Source organism: Phoenix dactylifera, chromosome 3, assembly GCF_009389715.1.
Source record: "Phoenix dactylifera cultivar Barhee BC4 chromosome 3, palm_55x_up_171113_PBpolish2nd_filt_p, whole genome shotgun sequence".
Lineage (NCBI taxonomy): Eukaryota > Viridiplantae > Streptophyta > Magnoliopsida > Arecales > Arecaceae > Phoenix > Phoenix dactylifera.
In genome coordinates, this window is record NC_052394.1 from 16,846,996 (window position 1) to 16,870,006 (window position 23,011).

The 23,011-nt window shown below is 40.4% G+C and overlaps 1 protein-coding gene across 1 annotated transcript; it reads left to right on the plus strand.

The window, feature by feature from the left end:
- The first annotated feature begins 282 nt into the window (after positions 1–282).
- LOC103722970 (proteasome subunit alpha type-3) lies at positions 283–11,515 on the plus strand. Its single transcript, XM_008813736.4, has 10 exons — positions 283–543; positions 713–752; positions 849–932; positions 4,327–4,400; positions 4,554–4,640; positions 4,743–4,827; positions 5,151–5,197; positions 5,610–5,675; positions 8,572–8,662; positions 11,160–11,515. Exons 1-10 carry the CDS (start codon positions 440–442, stop codon positions 11,229–11,231), a joined length of 750 nt encoding a protein of 249 aa, XP_008811958.1. The 5' UTR covers positions 283–439; the 3' UTR covers positions 11,232–11,515.
- Positions 11,516–23,011: the final 11,496 nt, after the last annotated feature.

Here is a 23,011-nt window from a genome sequence, read left to right on the forward strand (position 1 = left end):
TTTTCTAGGCATCCTCTTCCTAGGAATTTGTTTTCCAGGAATCATATTCCTAGGAAGGAAAATGCTTCCCGCGAACCAAACGAGCCCAAAGAGATGGAAGCGGAAAAAGAGTATTGCTACGCGTACCCGAGAATCTACCCGGAGAAGACCAAACCGGCTTTTTACGCTATTCATGGAGTTTAGGTGGTTTACTCGGGGCTTGAATGCCCATTCTACCCCTGTCGGTCCATCTAAAAGCGGGTCTGGGTTCCTGAGTCAAATAGACGGCCGCTGTCAGCCTTTTCTAATATTTCTCCTCTTTTTCTTCTCTTCCGGTCTTCTTGAGCCTTAAGAAACCCTTCCTTGGCCTTTATAACCAAAACCTTCGCTCTCGCTCACTCTCCATTCGATTTCATTCGAAGAAAGACGGAGGAAAAAAAAGTGGAAGCGAAGAGGCATCATGAGCAGCATCGGCACGGGTTACGATCTCTCGGTCACTACGTTCTCCCCCGATGGGAGAGTCTTCCAAATTGAGTACGCCGCCAAGGCCGTCGACAACAGCGGGTTGGATCCCTTCTCTATCTTTTAATTTCTCGAAATCTTCGTTGTTCTGCTTGATCTTACTCTAGATTCTCTCGACGTTTTTTTTCTAATTTTTTGATTTTTTTGAGTTATTTTTGTGGTTTTGGAATCTAAAGGTTTTTTTTTTTCCTTCTCCTTTTTGTTCTGCTAGGACTGTAATTGGGATCAAATGCAAGGACGGGATCGTTATGGTATGCTTCGATGGATTTGATTTCTTTCTGTTTTCTACACAAAATTTTTAGGGTTTTTGCTTTGTTAGTTAAACATTTTGATTTGGGCGGTGTTAGGGTGTGGAGAAGCTCATTTCATCGAAGATGATGTTAGCAGGGTCGAATCGGAGGATCCATTCCGTTCATCGGCATTCTGGCATGGTAAATTCTTGTGAATCTTTCACCTTCTCTTTATTTTAGTTGGGAGCCTGCTTTTCGATTTGTTGCTGCTACAGATTAGTATTCTAACTTTCAGTTAGGTCATGTATTTTTGTAAATTTGTTGTGGTAATTATGATCTCCGGACCGTTTTACCTGTTAATGAGCACATGTCGTATACTGGTGATAAATTTGGTCAGCAGTGCTAGATGCGATTTTGGAGTTTGGACCATAGGGATTTTGTCTTTGATTGTCTTACTAAATCGATTGTGTAGGTGTGAGGATCTAACTGTATGATACTAACGTAAACAAGCATTTCTAGGTTGTAGAAAAATAAATAGATGCATATATACATACGCATATATGCAGGTATATGGGCATGTATTTTGTTGGAAGAGAGACCCCATCTTGCATTAACCTGATATTCAGAATTACCGGAGTTAGAGAATCACCCATTCTCAAATCTGGTACTAAGAACTTCTTTTCCCTATAAGGAAGTACATGTGAACAATTTTCATTTATAAGAGAACACTTTTTTCCTCTTCTTCATCTTCTTCTTCTTGTTTTTTTAAAAATAAATTTTGGTGATAACACCAAATTTTCATGCATACCCCTCTAAAGTCTCATAGTTTTTTTTAAATTTTTTTTATGATATACATAAGAAAATCTTTTCAATTGTCTTAAGATAAAAGGGAGCTGGATTATAGGTGGAGTTTTTTGACCTTGTAAGAAACTTGTTAAGAGAACAATGGCAATATGAGGCAAGGGAAATATATTTGGTTGTCTTGATGTGGAATGACATGCCATTGCCATCTTTTGATCGTGAAGCATTGCAGTGTGGCTGCTCAAAGACCATGCTGCACTATGTGCTATATGTTCAGCATGAGATGCATTTGATACACTGGCAACAGTGTGTTGTACCTTTACAAGGTGAGCTGATCTGTGCCTTTGGCATACTACCTTGTAAAATGTTGACCATAAAAATGAGTTATAGCCTGACATGTAGTTCCCGCAAATGCTGATTTTACTTTCATGCATTCCATGTATGTGTAGTCTTTCCTTGTACATGCAGTCTGCTGGCTCTGCTTTTTGCTACGCATCCACTGCAGTAAGTACAATTTGAAATGGAGGTGATCCTTAGATTGACCATAACCTAGAAGTGCTTCCCATTGTTAAACTTTTTAATACTCATGTATCCCCCATTCAATTCTTAGACAGTTGGGATAGGGCTTTATGGTTATGATTATGAAACCCCGCTACTTAATTCTGAACTCAGTTTATAATCAGATTTTCAGATGGTCTAAGAAGTCTATTATCTTGTCAATGAATCAGTATCAACACTGTTTTCATCTGAACATCAAAAAGTTTGTTAGAAATTCCATTAATGTCTCATCGTTTTATGTCTTAATCAAACTTATGATGTTCATTTTATCTACCATACCCATTTCTCATCTTCTTATGTTTTGCTATTTTTTGTTCTACAATAAATTGTTTGAATCTGCAGTGAATTATGCAACTTACTACATACAGTAGGTGCTTATACATTAATTCTTTTGATTACCTAGAAGTAAAAACATCTGCTGGTGAAAACATGGAGCGTTGGTAAATCTCGTTAGTGACAATCTCAAAAACTAATGGCATGGAGAAGGAACCCAATCATTAAGATTAGAACAAGATGAAAAACTCACAATTAGCAAAGGGAGTATAATTTATGATTGGCTTCAAGTCAGTTCTAGTCACAGTTGGGCTAAAAAACCCTTAACCTATGCTTAGGCAATTATAATTGTGTTGGAAAGAATGAACTCATTTATGCTTAGCTTCAGTTCATCTGTTCTGCAACTAATTCATCTGAAAGAAACGGGCAACTAATTCATCTTGAAGAAATATAAAAAATTATAAGTTTAAGGCCAAACTTTGTGCGAGCTATCATAACTGAAAAATTGTACAAATCTCTCAAAAAAATGTTGAATAACTCTTCCATTCATATGCCTCTTGGCATGTTTCACGTCACTTTGTTCTGAATTTGTGCTAGACATGTCCCTTGAAATCCTAGTCATCTCTATTCTCGTCACGTGAATTCATAGGCTCCTTTTGTCTGTATTGAATTTTATTCCTCTTTGTTGCCAACAACCACTTGCCTTTTTCTAATATTTTGGGAAAATGTGTTTCTCTTACTCATGCACATTTCTTAGTGTCAAACTGGTTTACATGTATTTTCTTAGTATGAAACTAGTTCACATGTGTTGGATAACTTCTAGAATCAATTACTATTGGAGTCAAATTTTCAAGATATTTTCTACTGCAATCACGATAAACTCTATTTCAGTTCATAGATATTACTTCATCGCAATATAGTTGAGTTCACCCAATTTACCAAAATTATTGATCCATCAAAAATGATTTGCTAATGTCTGTTCATGAGTTAAAATGTGTAATTCTGAAGGTTTTCTAGAAAATTCTTGCACCAATATGATGGGCATGTGAATGATGTTAGAAAGATTTAGTGGTTGATGAAGTAACTCATGTCCTTTACAAACAGTAGCAACTAATGCTTTTGAAATACAATATTTTATATTTTTATCAATGATAATCAGTAATGATGCCTGAACTTCTTTCCCACAACATAATATGATTCCAATTTTCTTGTTCATGCATGTCACATATTCATAAATCATACTTGTTTTAGTGCTATCAATATTTCTAGATCATTTTATAAAGATCCTGCGAAAAGAGCTATATTTTGAGACCTGATGCCCCGACTTTCTACAAATTGTTATGTTTAAGAAACCCAACAGCATTTACATTCGCCATAAACATTCTTTTGTTTGTCTTTCTGATTTTTCTGTTTATAGTATCTTTAAACAATAGTCTTAATGCAACCATGTAGGCTAAAATGGCTGGAGACACCTACATCTGTTCCCCCTGATGGGTAAAGTTGCTGTGTTAATTGCTATTGATTGGTCAAATATTTTGTTTCTGTTAAAATGTGTTTCAAACTTTCAATGTTATTTTAAATACATCAAATAACATTACTATGGATGCTTGACCTGGGAGCCAAGATTTCTAACATAGCTGATGTATTGATCCTTGTCACTTGTCTGCATATATGGTTTTCATCTAAAGTTCTTTTTTACCAGTTTTTCTTTGAAAAAGATGTCCATAACTGACAATCCTTGCCCCATCCTTTTTAGGTAACATTCTACCATAGAGAGAACATATGTTTTCTGTAAAGGGTGAAAGATATGTTCGGAATGTTATCCTGTACTGTGTCTAAAGCCTCCTTTGTTGTACCGATTAAAAATTTATTTTCAGAATTATTGTGGACATCTTGTATATACTGTCACATTCTGCCACCTTGGATTAATTTTATTTTTAACTTTCTCCATTCTTAATTGCAGGCTGTGGCAGGCTTGGCTGCAGATGGTAGGCAAATCGTTGCACGAGCTAAGTCTGAAGCAACCAGTTATGAAAGGTTTACATTTGGCAACTCTGTGCCATGAACAGTTTCTTTAGAAAATAATTATATAATTTTCAAAAATGCAAAGGATGGTTACCTGAAGCAAATTGTTTTGATTTTCATTATTTGAATTGCAAAAGAAATAATATAATATTCTAATGATGATAGAGTCTATGGCGAACCAATACCCGTGAAAGAACTTGCAGAACGTGTTGCCGGTTATGTTCATCTTTGCACGCTTTATTGGTGGCTGAGGTTGGACATTTTTCTTGTGTTTTCACTTGTAACCTCATTCACTGAAAATAAGTTATACGATGAATGAGCTTATTTGCTTTTACTTCAAACTTTAAATTGCAGGCCATTTGGCTGTGGAGTTCTTCTTGGGGGTTATGACAGAGATGGACCGCAGCTGTACATGATTGAACCATCAGGAATCTCATATGTGAGTGTTCATTGTGGTGTATGAAAAAAATAATGCGAGAAAACTAGTGCCGCTTTTATCTTTCTTTTGTGAGTCATAACTATGTGTTATTTGTCATTGGTCATCAATAATAGCAACAATTTAGAGGCTCATAGGCCTATGCAAGTCCATAAGTGAGGATATGAATGTTTGTGCATGTGTGAACATGCATGCATGTATGTGCACACACACACGTCTGTGAGTGTGCAAATCTGTGAAAGCAGTGGGTCTAGCTTTATTCAAGTTCCATTTTGGAGTTCAAGTTACCAGCAATTTATAATCTTTGATGAGTGAAATTTGTGCAGAGGTACTTTGGTGCTGCAATTGGAAAGGGAAGACAGGCTGCAAAAACGTAAGTTAATGCTCACCTATTTATATGCTTCCTTATTGCAACTTATTTGATAAAGGTGCGAATTCGTTCATTCCTTGATTAACTTTGAAGGAAAGTAATAGCATAGACTCTTCCTACAATCACACACACCTCATCTTGTAATTATCATTTCAGTATTCAGATTTTATGCACTATGTTCTTGCATGTTTATCATCTTGTTTTTACATATTACTCTCACATGAATGCTCCTTGGCTATTCATATTTGTTTGTATGCTCATGCTCAATATTTTTAAGTATGTAGGTTAGTGCGAGTCCTAACTTGTGGCTCAAAATAACTCTTTTTTTATTCTTCTGCTGGATCTATATGATGACATGAATATATTTGACTTTATATTCCTGTTATTGACATGGCTAATTGATGGTGTTATACAGAGAGATAGAGAAGCTGAAGTTATCTGAACTAACTTGCAGGGAAGGGGTTATTGAAGTTGCCAAGATGTAAGTGATTCTGCAATCATTCCATTATCTTGTTCTGACAGTAGATTACCCCTTATTATTGTGTTCTCTTGTTGTGTTACTCTGAGGTGCTTGTGCACATCCAGGCTGTCTTTGGATGGCTTGACAATCCTACCCTAATGATATTTCCCATGTTTGTGGGACTTTTCAAATAACACGGCCATGAGAAGAGATAAGTTGGAGGAATTGGGGAAGCTACTAACTCTACCACTAAATATATTTTTTGGCATGTCACTTCATGTGAAAAATGATTTTTTTAATAGCCTGGAATATTGTGGGATCCTCACTTTCTCCCAATCTCATTGACCTTGTTCCTGTTCCCGCCTCCTGTCTTCCTTTCCTCTCTTCATTCCTTTGCATCCATTCTGAAATGTCGCACAACCTGCTCAGGCATGCAAACAGGCCCTCAGTTTAATCAATTAGTTATACCTTCTGTTGTGGGAGGCAGCAACAAGTGGTATTGGAGCTGTTTGGCAGCAATCACAGTGGTCTTGTTTGCAGTAGCAGCAAGAGTGGGATGATGGTGGTGGCATCACTAGATGCAATGATGGCAATAGGGAGTCTGAAAAGCTTCAGTTAATCAAGTGAAGTTGGGAACAATCATCTGTTCCATTAGTTTTAATCTTTCAGTGATCACAAAAGCACCACTCTTCTCAGAAAATATGGCATGTGGAAGAAAAGAAATCATGTCTTTATTCCCACAGTCAAACGGCAGAACATAGGTTTTTTCTATGGATTCTTGTGTAATTTCTTGACAATTGCACACTCTTCTAGAGTTTCATGGTGTCATATGGAAGGTAAAGTGAAGGTTTATAGTCGAAAAGGTTTATTATGATTGCTATTATAATAGGAGACTTATGGAAAAAAGGTAGTAGGAGAATTTTGGAATTTGAAGCTTGGATTCGAATACTCAGCAGGGATCAAACAATATAGCAGACTTATTAGGTTAACAGGCATTAAAAAAATACTATGAGATCCAAAGAACTTGGCTTTTTACTATCGCTTATCTTGTGTATGGGAATTTGATCTCCTTCCTTGCGATCCATTTTTATCTTTGTTAGAGACAGGAATTCTCTGCTTTGGAAATCATTGAAGATGAAAATTCAAACTAGACGAAACAGGAAATTAATATATTACCTTGGAAGTATTTGTAAATAAGTTTGCATGACTCACGACCCCACTAAAGATGCAGCTGTTTTAGCTTAGTCGTGGTTCATGTTGTTGCAGGTAGGCTCAGGTTACGCCGCCTTCATATCTTCCTGTGAATTAGAAAATGATGCCATTGGTTATTAGATATATCTGATCTATCTAGTGATAATACCTGGTATCAGTAGTGTGCTGTACCAAGTTTGGAAATATTAAGCTGATTAGCTTCCAAGAATATTTCTTTTCCTAACTCTATCTATAATGTTCATAGTTTCAGACTTCGAAATTGTCTTTAAAATCTCCTTGGATGAAGGATAATTTACTCAAGAGTCTTTAGAGTTCCTTTTTACCTTTTTTTTTTTTTTCAATAGTAGTGTATCTCCTTGAAAGTTAAACATCGTGTTTAGAGAATCCCCCTTCCCCATCTAATCCTACTGATTTCTGGGGTTCTTGCAACAAGAAACCCATTCTTTTGAATTTTATGGTTTATTGATGTAATAAGGTAGATTGGAGGATTGACTTGGAAACAGTATGTTTGCTGCTGCCACCTGATCAAGAGAAAATTAACTGAAGTTTGCAAATATATCACATGGAAATATATGACACCATACAAAATGGCAGATCTGTTATGCTAAGGGTAAATTTAGATAGTTCCATTACAAATAATTCATTCTTTTTTAGTTTTACATCTTTGTCTACTTTGGGTTCAGTCCCTGTCTTTATTCTTTTTAGTTTTACATCTTTGTCTGCTTTGGTTTCAATCCTTGTCTTTATTGTTCTTGGTAAGGTACAATCCTTATCTGCTCTGGGAAATTTATTAGTTCACTTGCCAAAGCGTGATAGTGCCTTCCAAGATGTAGCTATTTAGAAAGGATAGTGCCTTCCAAGATGTAGCTATTTAGAAAGGAAAGTGCCACTCATATTGAAGGTGCTGTTTGTTCTCTTGCAGTGGGTCCTTGTGACCTTTCTGTCCTAGCTTAATCATCAGTTACCTTTTGTCTCTTCACTACATATTTTGTTATTTCTGGTCCTATGGAATTGTGATTTAAATGTGATATTATAAGGTGATTTTCAAATGCCATATATGGGAAAGTAGAATATTTCACCACATATAAACCAAGGTTTGCCGAACCAGTATTGGGGCTTGTACCGGTCGACAACTGGTTGGCACGGTATGGTCCGTGTTGTGCCATTTTGGGGCATACCGAAACAGGGAGAGGAAAAGGAGGGAGTGGGGGGAGGCTTCTCAGTGACAAAGCCCTCTTATTCCGACTGGCCATGAGTGGTGGTTTTTTTTTTTTTTTTTTTTTTTTGGGGGGGGGGGGGGGTGAAGATGGGGGAGCGAGCGGCGTCTGGCACCGAAGAGAATGAGAGAGCCCTCAAAGGCTCTTGAACGATTGGACAGAGTGGGGGAGAATCATTGAGCGGAGGGTTTTTATAGCTGAACCGAGGTGTGATGCTGAATCATTCTGACTGGGCTTCAGTTCGGTGGTTCGGCGTTCACTTATGTAGACTATTCTCGACCTTTTAACTATATATTAAATTCAGTAACCTAAAAAAGAAAGTGACTTTCCTATTCTTTTACCGTTTCAATGTGACGACTTGGATTTGTTTTAAGTAAAAAATTGACTGGAAGAATATTTAAACATCTCTATGCATGGGCATCACCTTCTGCAACTCCTTTTTGCACTCTTTCACCATATGGTTTGCATTTTTTTTTTGTGACATGCAGAATTTATGGGGTACATGACGAGGCAAAGGATAAAGCCTTTGAGTTGGAAATGAGCTGGGTCTGTGATGAGTCCAATCGCCAGCACCAGAAGGTAACTATAACAAATGGTGCCCAGTGAAGGAATCATATGCATATCACCAAAAAAAAGGAATCAGATGCATAAACAGTATTTTAGCAAAACAAACATAAAAGTATTTTAACTATAAAGATGTTGCCCGGTGAAGGATAAAGATGCATAAACGGTATTTTAATGTCATTGAGTTCACTTACAGTTTGCGATGGCCATATTCTACATTATCATTGGTTTTAATATGATTTGGATAGAAGTCGTTTTTACCCCAAATGTTGAGGTTTATATTCGATAGTAATGTTTTTATCATTCACCACAAAGTGCTCATTTTAGTGTTTGCCACTTCTTTCTTTTTCTGGTAATATGCTTTACAAGAATGCAACAGGAACCTTTCTTGTTCTGGTGGCTAAATTGCCATATCCATCACTGACAAAAACATACCTAAAAAGGTCGATTTTACAAATTCCTTCGTGCAATTGATTCTTTGCAACAGTGAGCCCTCCACCAATGCTAACTAGGTCCAATTCTTTTCATGACTTACAATTAGTTTTTTTTTTTTGTTCTTCCCACTTTTCCAGCTCATCACAAATCTAAACCTTGAAGGCCCATTTGCAGTATGCATTGCAGAAAACCAAACAATTTGAATCAATTCTATTTTATTATCATCTATTGGTATATATATTTCTAAGCTCTTTTATGTACTCATTCCTAATGTTGTTCCTAGGTTACCTTTAGACTCAGAACTGCCTTTAAAATAATTCTGAAGATGCTCCTCAAAAGAAAATGCGTTGGAATTGAATATATTGTTTGTCAAAATGTATTATTATTCTTCAACTAGGTGGCATTAAAGAAGAATATCCATATTTTTTTTGTCCGTCCTGTTTGGAAATATGAAGAAGCATCTCTTTGTTGGTCACTCTCAACAAAATTTTCCCAATGCACCCCACCCCTTATTTCCAAACATCTTCCAAAACAAATGACACAACTGAGAACTCATATCTCCACCATGTCCACTCCTATTTATTACTTTGTTGTTTATTATTCTTTTATATCTACTTTAGTCCTTAAATTCGCTTGTGCTACTCATCACCAACCTGATTTACATAGCCAACTTGAACTCAAATCTTTTAATTTCATATTGTTTTCATTAGTGCATGCTTGTTTGGACACATGTATGCATTTGTTGCATGCATTTATATGTTTATGTGCACACCTGCCCATAGTTTGAGGGGTGCTTTTCAGTTTAAGTTCTGATAGTTTCCTGATGTCATCACTGTTTCACAAATATTAGTTGCTAATACACTTAATAGAGACTCTTGATTAAGTATTGTTTTATATATTGTTGATTAATGTCTGAAGGTATTTTTGAGTGACATGACAGTTGACAATTAATAATCAGTAACGTCTGATTCTAAATATTTTTGTGATTTCTATATATAATATAAGTTATGACACTTGCAGCCACAGTGATAATACCAGGTGTGAAGAAAGAACTTTATACATATTGTAAATTCGGTGTTTAGAGTTGCAAGATGAAAATCTAAATTGTTGGATGTGATTAATCAGATCTACAATGCCTGCCAACAAAATTTTATAGATTTTGGATATCTCCCACATATGTGCACCAAATAATCTCAATTAATAATTACAATGGTAAAACATTCCTTTGTGTTTGCATATGGCTTGATGCATAGTGAATAAGTATCCAAAACATAGAAATTTTCATTTCGGGCATTTGACTGTATGCGTCGCATCTAAGAATACAGATTTTCACAGTGCAACTCCCATTGGAGTCCTCTTTTACATCCTGTTGTTGTAACTGCACTATATAGGGGAAAAATTAGGCTGGTTGTCTTTAGAACTTGCTTGGTTACTGAGAAAAGGGAGAGAAAATTTTGTAAGAGAGGAAAATTTTCTGTTGTCTTGTAATAAAGTGAGAATTCGAGATAAAAATAAGTTGAAATTAAGGTTACTATTTTCTCAACGGGGCCTTAAATTTTTCTTCTCTTATAAGTATTGAGTTTGAGAGAAATAAAACAAGGCTGGTGCTACAAGATGGCACTTCCCAACAACTTTCTGTACAAGTTTCCTTGCAATATTCTCAATTCAAGCAAACATGAGAACATTCTGGAACCTTTTTTTTTTTTTCTTTTTTCCCCTATGATTTGATGATTTGCTTTTCTTATTTCATTTTCTTAGCAGCCACACAGAGCCTTTTAGTCTGGTGGCTCTGGTCTTTGATTTAATTGATGAAAAATGCTTGGTGTTCCATATATGGCCCTCGACATGACCTTTTCCAATGTGGTGCTTACTTTTTACAGCCTGATTGTATGACCTAGATGAGTAGGTTTGTGGCGGGCATCATATGTGGAATCATATATTGGAGCTTAGCTATCATTGCTCATATCTGATAGGTTTTCCAATAATTTATGCCCGTCTTGACGGGTCTAAATTTAAACAAAGCGTGTGGATGTTTATAATTTATGAAGCTCCTTAACATGATTCCTTCAATTAACAGGTGCCAGATGATCTCTTGGAGGAAGCCAAGGCAGCTGCGAAAGCTGCATTAGAGGAAATGGATGCAGATTAAGAGCATTTGATCGGTGCTTCATTTTATATTCATTTTCAACTTCGTACACTCCGGCAATGTATTCAGTTTGCTCATTTTTCTGTTGTCGATGAAACTCGCCCCTCCCATAGGGATCTGCTCAAGAAAATCAGGTTATGAGTGTTTTTCATTGTATTGTTAAAATGAACATTGTTTTGTGGTGATAGCTAGTGAAAAACTGACTTTTTCATAGGTTGCTTTAGCATGAAACTGTTGGATCTTCTATCACAAATGCAAACGAAACCTTGTTTCAGTTGCTTAGGCTCTGATATGTCTAAAGGCTTCGCTGTTTTAATTATTCTAGACGTTTCTGCCGGGGTTACCGAGCATTTCCGAAGACAAGGGCTCATTTGAACTCCATACTGTATTATAATTATTAAGTGTAGGTATGCTATAACTGCATCCTTGGACTGCATTGTAGCTCCGGCCTCCAGAGTATGCCAAAGAGCATTTATCCTTCTTTTATCTTATATGTCAAGTGGTAAAAAAAAAAAATCTATTATTTTATATTATTTGAACTTAGACAGTCTAATTAATTAAAATTATATATATATAGGGGATTGATAACTTACTTTATGGTAGGTTATCAATCTACCTATTTTTTATTGGACAAAAAATACCCTTACTTTTTATAACTCTTAAGGGTATTTTATCTTTTTTTACAACCTCATATTAACTCATCCCTTCAACCCCCCAATTAATGCGCTCTCTCTCTCTCTCTCTCTCTCTCTCTCTCTCTCTCTCACACACACACACACACATATATATATACATATATATATATATATATATATATATATATACATATATATATATATACACACACACATACATAAAGATGTATCTATATGTATATACATACATACATGCATATAATCTATATATATAACGGAGAGAGAAAGAAAGAGAGAGAGAGAGAGCATTAATTGGAAGGTTGAGGGGATGAGTTAATGTGAGGTTGTAAAAAGACATAAAATATCTTTAAGAATTATAAAAAGTAAGGATATTTTTTATCCAATAAAAAATAGGTAGATTGATAACCTACCATAAAGTAAGTTATCAATCCCCTATATATATATATATATATAGGTAGGTTATCAGAGAGTAGGTTATCAATCCCTCTATATATATATATATATATATATATATATATATATATATATATATATATATATATATATATATATATATATATATATATATATATATATATATATATATATATATATATATATATATATATATATATATATATATATATATATATATATATATATATATATCATTTGATGCATATATTAGGAGATTTTAGATCATATGATTTTTGGTGTTTAAATAGTCTATTTGCAAGTGTAGCCAAGTCTCTATATTTTATTATAATTATTAACTGCATCCTTGGACTGCTCAGCAAAAACTATTAGAGAGATTGAGGCATCAAATTGTTGCATCATCCAAGGCTTGGGTTATGTGATTAATAATAATATATTGTCTCTTCCTTGTCAAAAACTTGGAGGCTGGAGATTGACCGTGTCTTTGCTAGTTGGTGCTATGTTCTCCTTAACAGATATCATCCGTATGTAAACTAAACATGGCAACTGCTTTACTCTAAAATGTAAGCGTGAAGCTGTAATCCACAAAAGTTGTAAGTGCCCTGTAATCAGAAAGCTGTAAACCGATCTTTATAGTAACATGTGACAACATGATCAATCCAGTAGCTGATAGTTGATGATGACTGAAAGCTCGTTTGGTAGAGTTTTTGGATGGAATAGAAGTATTTGGTAAAAAAATCGAAAAATTGTTTTAGCTTTGCCAGCTTTTTGGAGAGAAACTTCAAAATGAAGCTTTTTCGAAAAAGCACTTTTAGCATGCATCGAAAATTTATTTTGATTTATAATTTTTTTTAGACAAAAATACCCATGGTAAAATATTATAGTTACAAGAAATATCTCTTTATATTACAGAAATTTGCATGAGTTCCAATAAAGAAAATAGAAAAATGTAAAAATGAGTTCCTAAAAATTTATATTAATAAAATATTAATACAAAATATAATTATAATATTTTATTTTTATTATTGTATTATACTATAAATATAATATTATATTACATTATATTATAATATATTGAATTGTTATGCTGTATAATATCAAATTATGTTATATTATTATGCTTTAGTATACAATATTATATTACTCTATTATAATAATATTATATTACATTGCAGTAATATTATACTATATCATATCTTTATGTATTAATATATATTATATTTTATTATGTTCTGTTGTATAATACTATGCAATGTCCTTTATGATCATTTTGTAATACTAAAAGTACTTTTTCTCAATTTGTTTATTAAATATATATTAAATTGAACAGTACTTTACAAATATAGTTACCAAACAACAAATAGGTTTTTATAAAGTTCTACTTCAAAAAGTTCTACTTTCAAAAGCTCTATTACTAGCAGCTCTGCCAAGTGAAGCCTAAGTGACTGGCTTTTTTTGATGCGCTTAGACCTGGCTAATATCATATTGGCACCTAGCAACCATTGACTTGCGAAATGAAATCAGTGCAAGGAAAAGTAGTAGAAGAGCCAACAACTAGTGTCCCGTCCTCTTCGTTAATTTTGTGGACTTTCTCCTATCTATAGTAGGCTGCATATGGAGTATTCATTTCAAACATTTTTAGGTTTTCTTTCTTGTCCCTGTTCAATTTCTTGCACATTCTTTCATCCGACCTGCATGAAATCTTTTCTTTCGACTTATATTTTGTCAGGCTGACATGTTAGTGCTTTATGGCCAAGTTGCTGAGGTTTTCCAAACAATGTATGATGCTTTCAAGATGGTCTTTCGGTTCCGTTTGGTTCCTTGGCCTATCATTTTGTGCTCTAGAAATGATGCATGGCAGTTCCCTATATCAAAAATTTGCCTTCTCAAAGGTCATCCTGTTGACTCTTTCTAAGTATTTGGAGGGGGTCCTCAGAGGCATGCATGTGAGCTACACTACCAATGTGCAAAGGCATCCATCACTGATACACCATGAAAACTAAGAAAAATGGGATTGGTAGAAAAATGGGGTTGAGTTTTCCATCCCTGATGTTGCTGATGCACATTTGTTGATTGCTAATCGTTGTTCATGTCCTCTAGTTTTCTTTTTTTTATATATATTTTTCCAAGAATATCATCACATGCATGTGAGCTACACTACCAATGTGCAAAGGCATCCATCACTGATACACCATGAAAACCAAGAAAAATGGGGTTGAGTTTTTCATCCCTGATGCTGCTGATGCACATTTGTTGATTGCTAATCGTTGTTTATGTCCTCTAGTTTTTTCTCTCTTTTTTTTTTTATTTTTTTTCCAAGAATATCATCACAAATTCCTCCAATGAGGTCTAATTTGGATTGATGATGTTGTCAATGAATTACTCTTCTTGTACATTGTAGCTGTGGATCGATCAGATGAAATGAGGAAGATACTAGGCAAATCTGCTTTTAGTGTGGATCTTCAGCCTCCTGATGTTTATCAACCTTCATGGTGGGCTATACAATCCATGCAACCAGGGAACTGACATTTTTTTTAATATGTTGGAAGAGCTTAATATAGCTTGTTAAACTTGGAACTATCTTTCCATCTGTTATGTTGCTCAAGAAAACACACCACATTCTGCTCTGCCCTCTTTTTAATGTCTAGTATCTGTGAATTGGTAGACCACACTCATGCATGTGAATGATATCAGGTTGGCTTCAGCACATACTCTTGGTGCTAAGATCTGACCATGGGGATGGATACCTGTCACGCCCCGGACCCGGATCCGTGACACGGCCGTGCTATTGCCGACTATCGCCCACAGTAGCACGCAGCCTCATACAGGGGTAACAGGTAGCCAAAAGGATTCAAACTTATATATATATATATTAAAAGTTTTGCAGTACAACCTTCAAGTTTGAAACCAAAAATACAGAACTTCTATGCTATTCAAATGTACAAAAGTATATAAGCTTCTCCAAAAATACGAAGCTCTGTAACAAAATAAAAACATATCTGGTGGCGATCACTGATGAGGATCTGAAAGAAAACGAAGCATAAACAGATGTGAGCTACACGGCTCAGTAAGTAATCCTGCATAATCCTACCGGATCAACCAGTAGGCTAAACATGTAAATCAGGGTTTGAGAAGCTGACATGCATGTTTATCTAATAATCATCATGGTATAATATGTATGCAATTTAAACAAGGCAGTAGTGCAAATCACAAAATTTTCATAATATATGCATATAAAACCGTGCCCCCGGCATGCCGTGGTCCATTCTCTCGGATGCTACTGCGAAGTCAGACTCGACCACTGGCGGGGCCAGCTCAGTTACTATTCAGCTACTGGCGGGGCAGTCTCAGTTACTATTCAGCCACTGGCGGGGCAAGCTCAGTTACTATTCAGCCACTGGCGGGGCAGGCCCAATTCCAACTCAGCCACTGGCGGGGCAGGCTCAGTTACTATTCAGCCACTGGCGGGGCAGCTCAGTTACTATTCAGCCAATGGCAGCTCAGTCATTCTCAGTAGCATCTTTGAGCCCATTATAGTGCCTCTGGGCTAGCTAAGACTTTATAAACTTACATGCATGATTAAAATATCAGTATCATCATGTTGCATACATAGCCATAGCTTCTGGGATCATGCAAGTTACTTATGCATTGTAACATATCATGCATGAAACATATATACTTAAAATAAATGCTTAGGAAAACATTAATAACATGACATGATCCACAACAGGATTAGGACAGGTTACTTACATTCTTCACTAATCATGCATACAATTCAAATTATATGAAAAACACTGGTTCATCTTATAAAACGTAATACAAGATCTACGATAGGATTAAGACAGATTACTTACTACAAGTTGTTGTCAATTCTTGAGTCCAGACGGCGGGTCTTTAATTCCTAGAACCATATAAGACCTGCATTATCCTCTATTTATCCTAAATTTTAGCTCAATTTAAGTAAATTTGAGTCTACCAGGCCTGATTGGGACTCTAAGGGAAAGGTTGGGCCTGATTTGTGGTTAAGTCCACTTTTTTCTAGCCAATTTGGCCTTCTGCCAATTTAATTGGGCCTGGTCTGGGCCTGTTTTAGGGCTAATTGGGCCTGCTGGGGTCAACCTATTATGAACATGGTTCGGACCCAGCTGAATTGAGTTTAATTGGGTTCACATTTAGCCCAATTGCTTACTTTGGGTTCATTCAGGCTTGGTCGGGTTCAGATCCAACATCAATCAGGCTTAGTCGACCCGTTTAATTCGATTGGGCTTGGATCATTGGGCTCACCCAAACCTATTTGCATTTATTTGGGCCTAACGGGTTTCGGATCCGAACTTGGATCCGACCCGCTAGGCAGCCCGTTAAGGGCCTTCTCCCCTTTTTTTTTTTTTTTTTTCCTTTCTTTCTTTCTTCTTCTTCCGGGGGCTTCCAGAGACTTCGGCCCCCTTCTTCGCCCGTGTCTCTCCATCTTCCCCTTCCTCCGGTCTCTTCGTCTCCCCCGCTTTCCGCCGAGGCCCTTCCCGGCCTCCTCCGCCTCCGGTTCCCTCCTGTTCCGGCCGAAGCCCCTTCCCGGCCGCCTTCCCTCCTTCGCAGTCGACCGGGGAGATGCTGCGCCCCTCGATCCATCGGCCGAAAGGGTTCTCCTCCCTCGGGCAACGACGGCGGGAGGCCGACCTCTTCTTCCCTTCTCCGAAGTGATGCCGGAGAAGAGGGGGAGGGCCGGGAGGCGAGGTCGAGGCCGGACCTCCTCCGGGGGTCTTCACCGGCTCCGACCACGGCGAGGTAAGGCCGTGGTCCGAGTTAAGTTCTCTCTTTTTTTTTTTTTTGTGTGTGTGTCGTGCCGCCACCTCTTCGCCGACGGAGAGGCGGGGGCTCGGCTGAGGCTGGCGGCCTCGGGGCCGCGTCTGTCGCCGGTACGGCCAGACCCGGCGGCCCCTTGGCTGCCCCTCTGCCCGAGGGCAGCCATGGCCGGGGCCTGTCACCCGCAGGCCGAGTCCGGCTGGGCTCGGCCCGGGTGGCGTTGGGCTCGGCTTGGGCCGTTCTCAGGCCGGCCCGCGGCCTGTTGATCCGGCCCGCAGCCCGTGGGTCCGACCCACGGCCCTCCTCCTGTTTTTTCTCTCCCATGCCGGTCTCCTCTTCTCTGTGCCAGTCTCCTCCCCTCTGTTTCATCAGTGAAACAGAGGGGAGAATACCCCACAGAGGGGTACCTCCACTCTGTCCTTGCCTAGAGACCTACTTACAGAGCCTTACCTTTTCTTGTGGTCGGTTGAAGCTGTGGGGTATCACTTCGGTTCACAGTCCTTCCTTCCTCTCCTGGGGCTGCGGGTACCTTCTACCTCCAGCTCCTGGGACTAGCTTCCTGGTACAGCAATTCCAGGGGGTTAGAGGTTAGGGAGGGTAGATGCAAGGTTCCGGGGGGTTTGCAGGCTTTGGGCTATAAAAGCTTGGCTTAGGATTTGACCCCAAGGAGAGGTGGCATTCTCTCCTTCCTCAGTGCTTCGGGAGCCACCACCTGCCCCTCCCTTCAGGCCAGCTCAGGGTTCAGCTGCCGAGGAGGAGGAGGAGGTGGCGGGCTCTGGTTGTGCATGCTTGTGGGGGTCTCTTCTTTGGCCACCTGGTGGTCCTGTCTTTTCAGCCATCGGGGAAGATGGCATTCTGGTTTTTCCCTGGGCCTGCAAGGCTGTTAACCCCTCACCCTGGCCCAATCCCTTCAACTGGGCCCTACAGTATTGGGCCCGGACATTACATCCTTCCCCCCTTAAATAAATTTCGTCCTCGAAATTAAGCATACCTTGGTTCTCGAAGAGCTGAGGGTAGCATTGTCGCATCTCCTCCTCCAATTCTCAGGTAGCTTCCCTTTCAGTGTGGTTGGTCCACTGGACTTTAGCATAGGGAATGGTGCGCCTTCGGAGGATTTGCTCTTTTCTGTCTATGATGCGCAGGGGAGCCTCCTCATAGGTTAAATCTTCATTTAATTACAGAGGCTCATGTGGCACCACATGGCTGGGATCCGGAACATACCTCCGTAACAAGGAGACGTGGAAGACGTTGTGTACGCCTGATAGCTCCGGGGGTAGGGCCAATTTGTAGGCAACCTTGCCTAATCTAGCAAGAACCTCGAATGGGCCAATGTAGCGAGGACTTAGCTTGCCGTGTCTTCCGAATCGGGTGATACCTTTCGATGGAAAATTTTTTTTTTTTTTTTTAGGAAGACAAGGTTCCCCTCCAAAAATTCCAAGGCCCTTTTTTCCTCTGTCAGCCCATCTTTTCTGTCTGTCTTGGCAGCCTGAAGCCTTTGCTTAATCAGGAGCCTTGGAGACTGGCCCCTCTCCTGGTGTGAGGTCGATATCAAATTCGATCTCTCGGTCTGGGGGTAATCCCGGTAATTCCTCCGGAAAACGTCCGGATATTCTTTGACTACTGGAATATCCTCCAGTTTTGATCTCTTTCTGAGCATTCTTTACACAGGCCAGATAGGCCATACACCCCTTTTTCAGAGCCTTTCCAGCTTTCAAAGCGGAAATGAAGTGCAATGTGGGAGCACCCTAAAGGGGTATGTCGCCCTGAAAGAAAAAATTCTTGCTCCCCAGGTATCCGAAATACCACCCTCTTGTGGTAACAATCAATGTGGGCGTGATACTGTGACATCCAGTCCATGCCCAAGATAATATCAAAGTCTTGCATGTCAAGCTGTAAAAGATTTGTCTCTAATTCTTTTTCCCCTATCTGAATTATGCAATCTCTATATTTAGTGTCAACAATTACGGTTTTTTGAAGGGGTGTAGCAACATGCCATGGTTCTACTAATTTCTCAGATGTGCTATGTAATTGTCTGGAAAAGCTAACTGACACGAAAGAATGCGTAGAACCAGAATCAAATAGAATGAGGGCAGGAACCGAGTTGACCAGAAGTGTACCTGTCACCACCTGATCGCTAGCACTGGCATCCTGTCGAGTCAGCGCGAAAACTCGAGGGTTACCCCTCGATCTCTGGTCCTCAGGTGCAGTGTGTCTGGGCTCGTCCTTCTTTCGACTCGGGCAGTCGCGGGCGATGTGTCCTATCTGCCCGCAAGAGAAACAAGCTCCGGTCTTCATTAAGCAGGGTCCGCCATGGTTCCTACCGCAGGTGGGGCAGCTTCTGTTCTGTTTCTTCTTGGGCTCCGACCCCTTGCTGCCCCCGGATCCACTACTCTGAGCTCCCGACGATCGGGTCCTCTTCATGTCTTCTCTCTCCCTCCCGGACCGTATCAGGTCAGCCTCAACCTTCAAGGCTCGGTCCAGTACATCCTTGTAGCTTGAGAATAGATGAGAGGATATTCGGGATCGAATCCCGTACCTCAATCCCTGTTCAAACCGATTCACCTTACTTCTCTCCTCCTCCATGAACTGGGGGCAAAATCGTCCCAGCTCGTTGAATTTATTGGCATACTCCAGAACAGACATCCGGTCGGTCTGGGTCAGCGCCAAGAATTCATTCTGCTTAGACTGGTTGACTGAATCCGGAAAATATTGGTTGTAAAACAACCTCTTGAAGTCCCTCCATGTAAGTCCGTCAACGGCATAAGCCGTCTCCATGGCCGTCCACCAGTATTCGGCGTTTCCTGTCAGCATAGAGGTCGCCAGCCGGACCTTCACCTCATCGGGGAAAAGAAGAGCTCGGAACATCTTCTCTATTTCCCGGATCCATGCTTCTGCTGCCATAGGGTCAGGCCCACCCTCAAAGGTCGGAGGGTTTAGTCGGCGAAACCTCTCATAGCAGGTGCCTGCCGGTGGCATAGCGGCCAGCTGCATCATCTGCTGCTGTTGCAGCACTTGTGCCATAAGCTGGTACACTCCGGCTAGGCCTGCCTGACCTGCTGCAGATCGTGGAGTATCTGGGGGAACCGACTGCTCACTAGGCTCCGGGGAGGGTGGTCTCCGGTCGTCGTCCATATCTTCCTAATGATCGCCTAGCAGTCAAAATTTTTTTAAAGTGAGGTTATGATAAACTAGCATATTATAACATTTTCTATGACGGTGGCATTCTTAACTACCCCTTTCCTTAGGCATTTTATGGTTATCCTATTGTTTAACCTAAGGCTCTGATACCACTAGATGTCACGCCCCGGACCCGGATCCGTGACACGGCCGTGCTATTGCCGACTATCGCCCACAGTAGCACGCAGCCTCATACAGGGGTAACAGGTAGCCAAAAGGATTCAAACTTATATATATATATATTAAAAGTTTTGCAGTACAACCTTCAAGTTTGAAACCAAAAATACATAACTTCTATACTATTCAAATGTACAAAAGTATATAAGCTTCTCCAAAAATACGAAGCTCTGTAACAAAATAAAAACATATCTGGTGGCGATCACTGATGAGGATCTGAAAGAAAATGAAGCATAAATAGATGTGAGCTACACGGCTCAGTAAGTAATCCTGCATAATCCTACCGGATCAACCAGTAGGTTAAATATGTAAATCAGGGTTTGAGAAGCTGACATGCATGTTTATCTAATAATCATCATGGTATAATATGTATGCAATTTAAACAAGGTAGTAGTGCAAATCACAAAATTTTCATAATATATGCATATAAAACCGTGCCCCCGGCATGCCGTGGTCCATTCTCTCGGATGCTACTGCGAAGTCAGACTCGACCACTGGCGGGGCCAGCTCAGTTACTATTCAGCCACTGGCGGGGCAGGCTCAGTTACTATTCAGCCACTGGCGGGGCAAGCTCAGTTACTATTCAGCCACTGGCGGGGCAGGCCCAATTCCAACTCAGCCACTGGCAGGGCAGGCTCAGTTACTATTCAGCCACTGGCGGGGCAGCTCAGTTACTATTCAGCCAATGGCAGCTCAGTCATTCTCAGTAGCATCTTTGAGCCCATTATAGTGCCTCTGGGCTAGCTAAGACTTTATAAACTTACATGCATGATTAAAATATCAGTATCATCATGTTGCATACATAGCCATAGCTTCTGGGATCATGCAAGTTACTTATGCATTGTAACATATCATGCATGAAACATATATACTTAAAATAAATGCTTAGGAAAACATTAATAACATGACATGATCCACAACAGGATTAGGACAGGTTACTTACATTCTTCACTAATCATGCATACAATTCAAATTATATGAAAAACACTGGTTCATCTTATAAAACGTAATACAAGATCTACGATAGGATTAAGACAGATTACTTACTATAAGTTGTTGTCAATTCTTGAGTCCAGACGGCGGGTCTTTAATTCCTAGAACCATATAAGACCTGCATTATCCTCTATTTATCCTAAATTTTAGCTCAATTTAAGTAAATTTGAGTCTACCAGGCCTGATTGGGCCTCTAAGGGAAAGGTTGGGCCTGATTTGTGGTTAAGTCCACTTTTTTCTAGCCAATTTGGCCTTCTGCCAATTTAATTGGGCCTGGTCTGGGCCTGTTTTAGGGCTAATTGGGCCTGCTGGGGTCAACCTATTATGAACATGGTTCGGACCCAGCTGAATTGAGTTTAATTGGGTTCACATTTAGCCCAATTGCTTACTTTGGGTTCATTCAGGCTTGGTCGGGTTCAGATCCAACATCAATCAGGCTTAGTCGACCCGTTTAATTCGATTGGGCTTGGATCATTGGGCTCACCCAAACCTATTTGCATTTATTTGGGCCTAACGGGTTTCGGATCCGAACTTGGATCCGACCCGCTAGGCAGCCCGTTAAGGGCCTTCTCCCCTTTTTTTTTTTTTTCCTTTCTTTCTTTCTTCTTCTTCCGGGGGCTTCCAGAGACTTCGGCCCCCTTCTTCGCCCGTGTCTCTCCATCTTCCCCTTCCTCCGGTCTCTTCGTCTCCCCCGCTTTCCGCCGAGGCCCTTCCCGGCCTCCTCCGCCTCCGGTTCCCTCCTGTTCCGGCCGAAGCCCCTTCCCGGCCGCCTTCCCTCCTTCGCAGTCGACCGGGGAGATGCTGCGCCCCCCGATCCATCGGCCGAAAGGGTTCTCCTCCCTCGGGCAACGACGGCGGGAGGCCGACCCCTTCTTCCCTTCTCCGAAGTGATGCCGGAGAAGAGGGGGAGGGCCGGGAGGCGAGGTCGAGGCCGGACCTCCTCCGGGGGTCTTCACCGGCTCCGACCACGGCGAGGTAAGGCCGTGGTCCGAGTTAAGTTCTCTCTTTTTTTTTTTTTGTGTGTGTGTCGTGCCGCCACCTCTTCGCCGACGGAGAGGCGGGGGCTCGGCTGAGGCTGGCGGCCTCGGGGCCGCGTCTGTCGCCGGTACGGCCAGACCCGGCGGCCCCTTGGCTGCCCCTCTGCCCGAGGGCAGCCATGGCCGGGGCCTGTCACCCGCAGGCCGAGTCCGGCTGGGCTCGGCCCGGGTGGCGTTGGGCTCGGCTTGGGCCGTTCTCAGGCCGGCCCGCGGCCTGTTGATCCGGCCCGCAGCCCGTGGGTCCGACCCACGGCCCTCCTCCTGTTTTTTCTCTCCCATGCCGGTCTCCTCTTCTCTGTGCCAGTCTCCTCCCCTCTGTTTCATCAGTGAAACAGAGGGGAGAATACCCCACAGAGGGGTACCTCCACTCTGTCCTTGCCTAGAGACCTACTTACAGAGCCTTACCTTTTCTTGTGGTCGGTTGAAGCTGTGGGGTATCACTTCGGTTCACAGTCCTTCCTTCCTCTCCTGGGGCTGCGGGTACCTTCTACCTCCAGCTCCTGGGACTAGCTTCCTGGTACAGCAATTCCAG

Bases quoted from the DNA above. Each gene is read 5' to 3' on its own strand.
- LOC103722970 (XM_008813736.4), top strand. From the start codon at position 440: ATGAGCAGCATCGGCACGGGTTACGATCTCTCGGTCACTACGTTCTCC. The intron at 4,641-4,742 runs GTTGGACATTTT...TTTAAATTGCAG, and splicing joins ACGCTTTATTGGTGGCTGAG to GCCATTTGGCTGTGGAGTTC. The intron at 8,663-11,159 runs GTAACTATAACA...TTCAATTAACAG, and splicing joins CCAATCGCCAGCACCAGAAG to GTGCCAGATGATCTCTTGGA.